Here is a 12159-nt window from a genome sequence, read left to right as displayed (position 1 = left end):
ATCGTCAGAATAGAAACACGGGAGAGTCACGTTGTCTCCAGGCTGAGCTGTCAGCAGAGCCTTGGGCTGAACTACACTCTGCCCAAGCAGACCACCTGGAATCCAACAGAAAGCAATATTTCAACTTCACTGACAATGGGGGAAAAAGCAAAGCAAAAACACCCACCATTCTCTGTGTACTCTCTGTACACTACTTAAAATGATTGTAAAATGATTTTGGTCAATAAGTCAGAAACAAGTATACACTTACAGAGTTTGCTGAAAAACACAAGAATAACACAGAGGGCTGCCATCGCTGTATCTGAGCTTGTCTGTCCTTGAGTCTCTCCTCTGGTTGAGACCCTGTTGTACCCTGCACTGTAAAACTCAAAGTGTACAGAGTAGGAGGACTTGAGCTGATCATTTTCCAGTAGGAGGTCACAAGTCAGGGGCAGTTTTTATTGGCTGTTCAAACAGGTGACAAAGTTCCGTGTACGAACACTCTCAGTACAACAAGAGAAAACGTATTTCCAGTTTGATTATAGGTATGTATTTACATACTGGAGTCGTGTGGACGTCTCAAATTACTTTGAGAATAAACACACACTGAGCCTCAAAATCTATTGACACTTCAAGGCGTGGAAATTAATTCAGGCAAAGCAACCAGGTGATCTCTTGACCATACTATCTCTTTTCTTAGTGAAAATGCACAGTAAATACTGTACTATAATACTATTAATTACGATTAACAAGATAATGAGAGTGGCTGTTGGTTCAGCCTTTTAACTGTAAAAAGGGCACCATCAGCTCCACTGTGTTCTCCCTGTGCTGCACATAGATTTTTACAGGATGAGAGGAGGGAGAAGTGTGTCTTTCACTGAACCAACAGCTCCACATCCACCAAAGCTGGGCTTCCTCAGACAGCTCATATGAGTCCTGATCAGGCATAACCTGTGTATATGTGTGTGTGTGTGTGTGTGTGTGTGTGTGTGTGTGTGTGCGTGCGTGCGTGTGTAAATATATGTGTGTTTTTCTCTGTGTGTGTATATGTGTGTGTGTGTGTGTGTATGTCTATAAATATATGTATATATTCAATCCCTTATCAAGACCTATACACCAAAAAGACCCCTCCGTTCTGCCACTTTGTGCCGTCTGGCGCCTCCCCCTCGCCACACCTGCACTCCACGCTTACGACTGCTGTCTGTCCTGGTCCCACGGTGGTGGAATGACCTCCCGGTGGATGTCAGAATGGCAGAGTCTCTGACCTCCTTCAAGCGCAGACGGAAGACCCATCTCTTCAGGCTACACCTTTCCCTCCCCAACTCACAACCACCGTGATTAGCCTTAGACCGTAATGGCACTTATGTATAGATATCGTTACTTGTATAGGTATTGTTGTTTTTATTGGCTGTTGTATTGTTGTATTCTAGCTGCCAACTGTGGTATGCTAGTTTGAAAGTTGATTGTACTCTTCAAGGGTTCTGAATTTCTGTATGTTTACACTTGGACTGTACTGTCCTCTCAGGTCCACTTTTGCACGTGTTCTTGTGTTTAATTTGCACTTTGTTGTACGTCGCTCTGGATAACTAGCGTCTGCTAAATGCCACGTAATGTAATGTAATGTAATATGTGTGTGCATCTTTGTGTGTGTCTTTGTGTGTGTGTGTGTGTGTCTGTGCGTGTGTAAATAAATGTGTGTGTTTCTGTGCGTGTGTTTATGTGTGTGTGTGTCTATAAATATATGTTTGTTCATGTTTGTGTGTGTGTGTGTGTATCTGTGTGTGTATATGTGTGGATGTGTATGTGTAAATATATGTGTGTGAAAGTTTGGTGTGTGTGTGTATGTGTTTATGTGTGTGTGTGTTTGCTTGGATGTTTATGCATGTGTGTGTAAGACGGAAATTATTATATATTATTATTATATCTGGCATTATCACTCAGGGCTGGTCAGCTTGCTGGCTTCCTCTGGTATTGTGGCAAAATGTGGCTGTAAAGTAATTTAACCCAGGAGCATGCACCATTAACCCCCACTATCTCCGCACCCATACGGGCAGGAGCCTGTGGGGGAAGACTCAGGCCTCCAGCCGTAAAACTCGTTTCGACGAGGCAACATCCTTTACGGCACGGGAAGGTTTCAGAGGGCACGGCCTGTTAGGCCCTGACCTTCTCCTGAACCCCCCTCTATTGCTCTCTCCCTCTTTACTCAGTCACTAAATGTTGTGTACAGCATTGCATGTTTCATGACAAAGTCAGTTTAGATAATATTCATGTTTGGTATTATTCTGATTGTTTCAGTGCGACTGGTGCAATGGTTTTATTTCTGCAACAGCAAACCCTGGACATCATAACCAACCAGGAGAAACTATGTGGAGCTCTGCCCCAGTGAAAGCCATGTGCCTCAACCCCTCTGCGTTTCCTGGGGAGGCGTGGCTCCAAATTACAGATGGGTGACCAACTTTTAGGGTTAACATCAAAGGCCAGATTTTGGATTTAAGGACAGTAAACTAAGCAATCTGGGAGAATGCAATCAGCCTCCCGTGCACACAGTGCACGTAATTTCTACGTACAGGGTGTCTGTAGCCAGACTCCCGTATGTAGCTTTTATTACCAGGTATGATTTTTAAGACTCCGTAATTTGCTTTCCGTTGTAATGTTTTTTGATTTGGAACTAGTATGTAATTACGTGTATGTAACCTGCCTGGTAAAATAAATTGTTAAAACTTGATCTGTGTGGTTTCGCTTACTAACACTCAAAGTTATACAGGGAATGCTTGGTTTACCCCCTCGAACTGGTCTAGGGAGGATGAATATTTACGCTTAATGTATCACGGCGTATAGCACCCGTAGACCTATGATGGTAAATCCCTCTCCTCCGCGTGGTAGTTCATTCATGTCGAGCACAGCCGTAGCTAGGTTGGTCTGCTTGGGTCCCTAGGCTGTAAACAGATATACCCAAGAGTAACTATTCCTGCGACCTCTGTGATGACTACAGATAGCTAATCAGTTCGTGAGACGTGCACATAACGCGCGATGGGACATGCGGGGGTACCAGCAGAGGACTGTTGGGAGAGTAAATCTCAGTACAGGATTCCTATAGCGATCAAGTCAGAATTATAAATACGACATCCACTAATGTGGATAACTAATCTAAATTATTATTCTAAAATGGAGTCAGATAAACGAAGGTGAATCTATTGGCCCTATTGTGGAGATTCTTGGTCAGCCCGGACCAGTAAAGAGCGGAAGGCAGAGTGGTACTCCTGTCTTTGTATCATGGTTTATTTATTGGCTGATCTAGACTCTCCCGCCACTAATTTTTAACCCTATTAGTATTCTTTCAGCAACACCAGAAGGACGAGCACGCTGATACCTTCAGCCCTCGCTAAATTCCGTCGTTGGGTTAGCGTGGGGTTTTACATGTGTGTATGTGTGTGCACGTTTGTGCATGTGTGTTTATGTGTGTTTGCACATTTGTGCATGTGTGCGTGTTTGTGGGTGTCTCTATGTATGTGTGCATGTTTGTGCATGTGTGTATACGTGTGTGTGTGTGCACATTTGTGCATGAGTGTGTGCACGTTTGTGCATGTGTGTTTGTGTATGTGTGTGTGCACGTTTGTGCATGTGTGTGTGTGTGCACTTTTGTGCATGTGTGCACGTTTGTGCATGTGTGTACGTTTGTGCATGTGTGTGTGTGTGCATGTGTGCACGTTTGTGCATGTGTGTGTGTGCATGTGTGTGTGCATGTTTGTGCATGTGTGTGTGTGCATGTGTGTGTGTGTGTGCATGTTTGTGCATGTGTGTGTGCATGTGTGTGTGTGCATGTGTGTGTGTGTGTGTGCACGTTTGTGTATGTGTGTGTATATGTGTGTGTGTATATATGTGTGTATGTGTGTGTGTGTGTGTGTCTGTGTGTGTGTATATGTGTGTGTGTATGTGTGTGTGTCTGTGTGTGTGTGTGTGTATGTGTGTTTGTGTGTTTGTATGTCATCCAGCACTATGGGCACGTGGCACAGATGAGGCAAGAGGTAGTGCGGTTGTAGTGAAAAAAAAAGTTTAATTTTACAACAAAGGTAAAAAGTGGAAACAGTTGTGGTAGAAAGGTGCTGTCAGGCCCATGAGTCTGTTAGGCTTCTCTGTCTGTGAGGGGGAGGCAAGTTCTGAAATTGGGATTATCTAATACCTCTTTCACACTAAAGCAATGAATGAGGAACCAGTGTTTGCCATTGCTGTGAATGAGGAAACCTGTGTCATTTGACCTGGGAGCACAACCCTAGTCATGACCTGAGATTTATGTGGTTGCATAAGGCACATGACTGGGCTTTGACATGAAAGGGGGGACATGGGTTGGGCTACTATACTCGGTAAAGTTAGTTAGTTGAACGATCCTCAATCTTCTCGTGTTTAACTTGTGCAGAAATGATGTTCTGAAGCCTAAACATAATTTCTTCAGCAGTGACATGTACAGTGCTGGCAGCTAGTTAAGATGAGCCCCAGTGCCCATGGGCCCTCCCAAACCAGGGGCCCAGTGCCCATGGGCCCTCCCAAACCAGGGGCCCCTGTCCCCATTGGCCCCTCCCAAACCAGGGGCCCTTGTGGTGCTGCACCTGTATCACCACCACTGGACATGTATGAAAGTACACTTTGGGCACCTGGGTCTTGAGTGAATGGTAAGGACCCCATTCTTTCCCAAGAACACAAGACTTTAAATGGGACAAATCGGTACCTCATGTGATTCCTGGGTTTTGTGTCTGAAAGTGGGCTGTCCCGGCTTGAGGAGCAGGGTGCTGAAGTTTCTCCTGGTCCTGCAGGCACTATCCGTGGTTCTGAATGTCCCTGCTATGGAAAGGAAGAGGAGGAAGCCATATGTGTTGCTGGCACCTCCTTAATCAGATGCCTTTGAAAAACCTACTGATTTAAATAAAGAGTTTGATATGAAATATTGATTCTGTCTCACGGTTGATGGCCGAGGACAAAAAAGGCCTTGCAGAGCATTTGGGCCTAGTAGGATCAGGAGGGAGGACAAAGTTAGAGTTTGAAACAGTGTGTTTTTAGTGGGGAGAGGGGGATTCTGAGAGAGAGAGAGAGCAGAAAGAAGAGTGAGAATGAGAGATAGAGAGAGGTGCATGCTATGGTGGAGCACAAGGGTTTTGTTTTGAGTCAATGGCCAGAGAGACCAAACCACAGAGCCCAGCATTCTTCCAGCAAACAGGTCTCAGGATGTTATAAAGTTAGAAACAGTCTATAATTAATACTGACAATGCACTGAGAATGGTTTTATTGTGATTTTGAAAATGATATTCATCATTGCAAGCAGTATATCAGAAATCTGAAGGATGCACACAAGCCTAAAACATTTGTCTAAAACAGCATAATCAGACCAAAAGACTGGCATTCGGAAAGGTTTTACACTGCACACGTTTTAGAAGAAAACATGTGAATGTTGATGAATACAGAATATTAAAGTTAAAAGCCCTCTTTAATTATAGAGGGCAATACCAATCTTCTGTCACTAGAATTTAAGCACAATTTATGCAGGAACAGATATTTAATTATTTGTAGATTGAAATGTTGTTTGTGCAGTGTTTTAAAGTCACTCTTTTCTAGACAGTTGAAAAATGGAAAGGTGGTCTGAGGCATGAGGGGGGAGTGCCAGTGTGGTTTCAGTACTGAGAGAGGGAGGTGTGAACACAGCTCTCTACTGCAGGTCAGTCTTCCTGTGTAGCTCTGGTCTGAGTAAAGCTGAATATATAAGGCTGTGGGTGGAAAATAAGTGAACCTCCCCTGTCACCACAACAGAACAGTCTGAAACAGACAAACACATTGTACTACTGATGAAAAAGAGATCTGTGTGTCAAAGATTTCTGTCAGTTTCTATGAGCTTTTTAGAAACAAGTTAATTTCTCAAGTTAATAACTTCATAAATTCTACCCATAATGCAGTTTGTCCATGACAAAGCACATGTGTCATCATCAGAGGCCCGAGGGTGTGACACTTGAAGACCTATCCCCCACCCCCTCAAAACCAAACAAAATGAAACAATTCAACCAAAAATAAAGAGAGGAAGAGAGAGAAAGAGAGAGAGCAGAAAGAAGAGTGAGAATGAGAGATACAGAGAGGTGCATGCTATGGAAACCACAAAGGGTTTTGTTCTGAGTCAAGGGCCAAAGAGACCAAACCACAGAGCCAAGCATTCTTCCAGCAAGCAGGTCTCAGGATGTTATAAAGTTAGAAACAGGGATGAACTGCACACATTTTAGAAGAAAACATATGAATGGTGTTAAAAGCCCTCTTTAATTAAAGAGAGCAATACCAATCTTTTGTCATTATAATTTATGCACTATATTTGGAATCTTGGGCACTGATTTTTTATTTTTTGTATTTTGTAAAAGTGCACTGTTTTAATGCCTCTCTTTTCTAGAATGTTGTTATGGAAATGTTGTCTGAAGGTGGTTGAGTTTGGAGTGTCAGTGTGGTTTCAGTGCTGAGAAAGGGAGGTGTGAACACAGCTCTGTGTTGCAGGTCAGTCTTCCTGTGTAAAGCTGAGTATATAAGGCTGTGAGTGGAAAATAAGTGACGTTCCCCTGTCACCACAACAGAACAGTGTAATGTTTCTGTATTTGTTCTGTATGTTTTCATGTTTATTCTTGTTTATTATCCATTTTTCTTAGTTACCTGGTTTATGTTTCCCATTACAGTTCTCCATTGTTCTCCCCTGTTATGTCTGCGTCTGAATGTTTACCAGTCTAGTCACTCCCCTGTGGTTACGGTAGTTTTGGGTTTTTCAACATTTTTTCTAAAACTCGGTTCTAAAACTAAAACTAGGTTTTGTACAGTACTAGATGTGGGCGACTAATGTGTCGCCCACATCTGGAATCAAAGTTACCCCAATGGCAGACACACTCTTTCACAATCTTGTATAGCACTGGTATAAGTTAACCTGGAGAGAAAGACTAGTTGGCTTAGCTGAGTACAGTATGTGCTTGTTTATTCAGTCTAATGAGTTTGACTCTGTGACATTTCTTTATGTGTTATAGTTCAATGTATGAAATGCAATCAAGAGTATGTTCAAAAACATGTAGAAATGTATTAACACTAAAATAACATGCAATCAAAATGTTTGCCATCTTATTTATGTGTGATGGCCATTATACCAGTCTTATACCAGTAATTTTGCGCATGTAGAGTAAGAGTCAAAGGATGTTATAATCATGCTCAGCTCTCTAAGGTAAATACTTTACTAAAGTCCATTCTGGGTAAGGGCATTACTCTCTCTTTGTTCTCTAGATTATAAGCCCCTGTGAACACAGGAAGTTATCTGCCACTGAGTCATTCAGTCAGAAAATGCGTCCAGTTCTCCTAGAACACACTGCGCAACATCGATAACTGAGAACACAAGAAAGTTGTTGCTGTGCATACAGGAAGTGCTTTGGCTATTGAAGGTACAGAGAGGGCTCTGGCTGCAGGAGGCCTTGTCTTCAGAAAGCATGTTCAGTAAAACATGCAGGAGAGTACACAGATTCACAGTGACCCTGGCTTAGAAGTGGCAGATTTTGTACTGTATGCCAGACGCACCGCTGGTGTGGATGTGCAAAGATACATTATCTCCACATGCCTCTCTGCTGTATGTGGAGTAAATATCCCTGTAAAACTTTAAATGACAGTATTTATACAGAAAGGTGGATTGTGATAGGAATTATGTATGTACCCTGACTGTCTGATCTATGGAAATATCAAAGAAAACAACATGAACAAAGTTTACCATAACAAATAATTCAGCATTAAACTTTGTAGAAATATATCACTTTTTATTTACAGAGGCATTTTCATGGGTGGCCTGTAGCGTAGTGGTTAAGGTAAATGACTGGCACACACAAAGTTGGTGGTTCTAATCCCGGTATAGCCACAATAAGATCCACACAGCCGTTGGGCCCTTGTGCAGGGCCCTTACCCCTGCATTGCTCCAGGTGAGGATTGTCTCCTGCTTAGTCTAATTAACTGTACGTCGCGTCTGCCAAATGCCAATAATGGAAAGATGCTTTGCAGTGGAGCAGGAAAAGGAGTCCCCCCCACACACACCAGCAAAAACTTTCCTAGCCTGAATAAAAACACTCAAATAGTAACAAGAAAAAACTCTCAGCTTCCCTCTGCTAGGTAATAGTTAAACTAGAATTAAACTACTTTTCACAACAAGAAAAAAAAAAAAATCAATCAACAAGAGATGCAATTGACCTGGGTGCTGAAACTTTTGGACACCACTGTATTTCATGTCTATGATATTATATGAAAAGAGGTCAGGACAGAATTTTCCATTTCATAAAGAGTTGGGAAATGACACTACTGTCCCCGGCATTAACCCTAAAATAAATGGCTCTAGAACAGAATGTATTTTTATCACTGACTCAGAATGACTTTCACAATTCTACATGTGTACAGTTTCATATTAAATATACACTGAAGTCACTCAACTTACCAGCCTTCTCAAAGGTACAAACGCAGTACATGACCTGAATGAAAGTCACCTCCTCTTCCCTTACCACTGCAATACACGGCCGCCCTAAACTGTGCAAGATTTAGCAGCATTGAACGACATTTAAACCTTGTGTTGTCTTAAGGGTGAAAAATGACCCGCCACTATGTTTAATAGCAGAGAAAACTCCCTAACTGTTCTTTTTTCAACTTTAAATTTGATGACAAAGTTTGTGATGAGTGACAGATTGTTTCTTCATGCAAAATACATTTGGGGTTGAGGGGTTGAGTGAAAGTGGGCCATTTTTTACCCTTAGGACAAGGGGAGTATGCAGAATTGTAAGACTGCACTAGGGTTAAAATGCAAGCACATCAGTGTAAAAGTTTTAATTTGTTTATTTGAAAAAGCATTTAAGAATAAGCACCGCTCAAAGAGACTCTTAGTTTTTTTGGGCAAATTTACAGTTTACATATACTGTAATCTGCACCAATGCGAAGGAGGACAGGTTTGATAAATTGTGATCATTCTTGTGACAAAGATGAATTTTGATGGAAAGCTTCACTCGTGGTCTTTAAATGTCACACCTGAATAAACCGTTTCTCTCTCTTCCTCCCTCTTCTTCCTCCTCACTTTGGGTTTCTTGGTGGTGAAAGTCAAAGCAGCGTAATTCATCGCTTCATCTTGATGCTAAAAGGAAACACATGACACAGCGCATATATTATGATTATTCCTCCTTCTCATTATCATTTAATATTCACCACAGGAATTGTATATTTTAGTTTTCACAACATAATACAGCATTTGTACCTGTTTACTCTTCAAGTCTGTTCTGGACACTTGGCTTGAGGCAGCCCCTGTTTGAGGAAGATTAGAAAGAAACCGCTGAAGGTTCATTAAAATAATTTGAAGTGTCTTTTTATGGTGTATAAGAAAGCAAGTAAAATAAGAAAGCAGTTATTTTTCTTCTTCTGCTTGATTATTATCATTAATATATATATTTTTTATTATTATTCATAGTAGTCATTTTAGTAGTGGTTGTAGTTATTCATACAGCTAATTATATTCACCACGGCAGGAAGGCAAGTTGCTACAAGTTGCATGGCAGCCAATTGCCGTTGGTGTGTGAGTATGTGTATGAACGGGTGAATGAGAAACATCAATTGTACAGCGCTTTGATGAATTTAGCTTGTTGAGAACCTATGCACTTTAAGTTGCTTTGGATTAAAAGCATCTGCTAAATGACTAAAATGTAAATGTATTCAGTGCACCTACCTAAAAGTAACTTTTTGCGATGTCATTTTACAGCTGTGCAGGGATGCTTTAAGATGTTGAGTATTTTTATGATCTTGTAGGTGTCAGACTAGTCTGATTTCATTTTACGAAAAAAAAGTATTGTAAATAAGTTTCTTTTTTTTACATCCATTGACTTATACTGCACATTGATTAATTGGTCTCTTACCTTTGCAGTTCTCACTGTGTTTTCTCTTGCTCAGAGCGAGGATGATGTTTAGGATCACACTCAACGCCAAAGCTCCCACCAAGCAATAAAGTGGGAGGACATCATTTCCTGATATTTTAGGAGCAAAATTTAGTATGACTAAAAATTAAATGTACAAAAAACAATGTTTCACAATGTGATTGTGTTGTTCCTACCCTTAAAGTCCAGCTTGGTCCCATTCCCAAAAAAGATTTCCCCACAGGTGGCCACAGCACAGTAGTAAGTCCCAGCATCAGAGAGGCTGAGGATCCTCTTGGGGAAGTTGTAGACACAGCTCTGTGTGGGAGACATAGTCCCAGAGCTCCTCTGGCACTCATCACTCCTGTGTCCATGGGTGTGAATGATTCCTGAGCCCGGTCTGAACCAGTGCACACTGTGTTCTCCTGCACAGGTCTCAGTGTGTACTGTACACTGCAGAGTCACAGAGTCTCCTGGCTGCACTGACTCAGACTCGGGCTGCTGCAGCACTACTGTCCTGCTCTGGGACTCTGGCCCTGTCAAAAGTTAGCACTCATTACACTCAATACAGAATTGTCCTTTGGATTCCACTGTAAGGTTTACATATAAATGCAGTATGGCTTTGTATTATTGTAGGATATACAGAGAGCTGAAGATGACTCCACCGATTATAATATAAAGTGCAGCATGTTTTTGCACATATGTGTGATTCAGATGCAGGTTGTGCTATATGATCATGTCTATAAGCAATGTTATGTTAAAGGGGGCGATGTGGCTCAGACAGTAAGAGCAGTTGTCTGGCAGTCGGAGGGTTGCCGGTTCGATCCCCCGCCTGGGCTGTGTCGAAGACACCTAACCCCCAGATGCTCCTGACGAGCTGGTCGGTGCCTTGAATGGCAGACAATCGCCGTCGGTGTGTGAGTGTGTGAGTGTGTGAGTACGAATGGGTGAATGAGAAGAATCAATTGTACAGCGCTTTGGATAAAGGCGCTATATAAATCCATCCATCCATTATCATGACCCGCTTATCCTGAACAGGGTTTTAGGGGGGCTGGAGCCTATCCCAGCATACATTGGGCGAAAGGCAGGAATGCACCCTGGACAGGTCGCCAGTCCATCGCAGGGCACACACACCATTCACTCACACACTCATACCTACGGGCAATTTAGACTCTCTAAGGGGAGGAAACCGGAGTACCCAGAGGAAACCCACGCAGACACGGGGAGAACATGCAAATTCTGCACAGAGAGGCCCCGGCCGACGGGGATTCAAACCCAGGACCTCCTTGCTGTGAGGCGGCAGTGCTACCCACTGCACCATCCGTGCCGCCCTCGCTATATAAATGGCAACCATTAACCATTAACACACTGAAAATTAATAAGAGTGTGATATACATCATACAAATCACACAACATGTCAATCCTCTAAATGGACAGGCTACACCAGCAGAAGACGTATTAAGTCTAAAAAAAGTCTAGTCAAGTGCTCACTGAGTATATATACGTGGCCTTTATGATGTACAGCAAATGGCAGCTCTTCTTTTGGTGAAAGCATCACCATAAACAGTTCATATTGTAAATATTAATTTTATGGCAAGGGACTTCAGAGTGTTTTTGTCAGATAAATTGAATCAATACTTAATTTTCCTAAAAGTATTAGAAAAAATAAGCATAACCATAGATTCAATTTATAACATTTCGACAAGTTAGGCTATAGGAAAATAAAATATATTTCATACTTACCCGTCACCATTAAGGTACTTCCATCTCCAAAGCTGATCTCACCGTAGAATATAAAAGTACAGTAGTATGTCGCTGAATCTGATGGCTCTACATGTGAGACAGTCAGGTTAAAGCTTCCCTTTGCTTTCTTCGCTCTGAGACGTGTATTCTTTTTAAACTCATTGAAAAACACAGCATCTGATTGATAGTTTGTCATCTTTGCGACAGGCTGAGGCTTCTGTCCAAGTGGTTGCTTCATCCAGCTGATCGTGGTCGCTCCTTCCATATTGCCAGAATAGAAACAGGGGAGAGTCACGTTGTCTCCAGGCTGAGCTGTCAGCAGAGCCTTGGGCTGAACTACACTCTGCCCAAGCAGACCACCTGGAATCCAACAGAAAGCAATATTTCAACTTCACTGACAATGGGGGGGGGGGGGGGGGGGGGGGGAAACAAAGCAAAAGCACCCACCAATCTCTGTGTAATCTCTGTACACTACTTAAAATGATTGTAAAATGATTTTGGTCAAGAAGTCAGA

General features: G+C 42.2%; 1 protein-coding gene across 1 annotated transcript; it reads right to left on the bottom strand.

Annotated features, from left to right (window-relative positions):
• Positions 1-9122: 9122 nt before the first annotated feature.
• Positions 9123-11841, bottom strand: LOC133123240 (uncharacterized). The gene is made up of 4 exons (XM_061233580.1): positions 11646-11841; positions 10100-10432; positions 9906-10013; positions 9123-9133 (listed from the first exon to the last, which is right to left on the bottom strand). Exons 1-4 carry the CDS (start codon positions 11839-11841, stop codon positions 9123-9125), a joined length of 648 nt encoding a protein of 215 aa, XP_061089564.1.
• Positions 11842-12159: the final 318 nt, after the last annotated feature.

This window comes from Conger conger, chromosome 3 (genome assembly GCF_963514075.1).
Source record: "Conger conger chromosome 3, fConCon1.1, whole genome shotgun sequence".
NCBI classification, from domain to species: Eukaryota; Metazoa; Chordata; class Actinopteri; order Anguilliformes; family Congridae; genus Conger; species Conger conger.
Note: the sequence above shows the minus strand (reverse complement) of the source record. Positions and strands in the feature narration are given on the sequence as shown.

Bases quoted from the DNA above. Each gene is read 5' to 3' on its own strand.
- LOC133123240 (XM_061233580.1), bottom strand. From the start codon at position 11,841: ATGACAAACTATCAATCAGATGCTGTGTTTTTCAATGAGTTTAAAAAG. The intron at 10,433-11,645 runs GTAAGTATGAAA...TGACAGGGCCAG, and splicing joins AAGTACCTTAATGGTGACGG to AGTCCCAGAGCAGGACAGTA. The intron at 10,014-10,099 runs GTAGGAACAACA...CTAAAATATCAG, and splicing joins GACCAAGCTGGACTTTAAGG to GAAATGATGTCCTCCCACTT.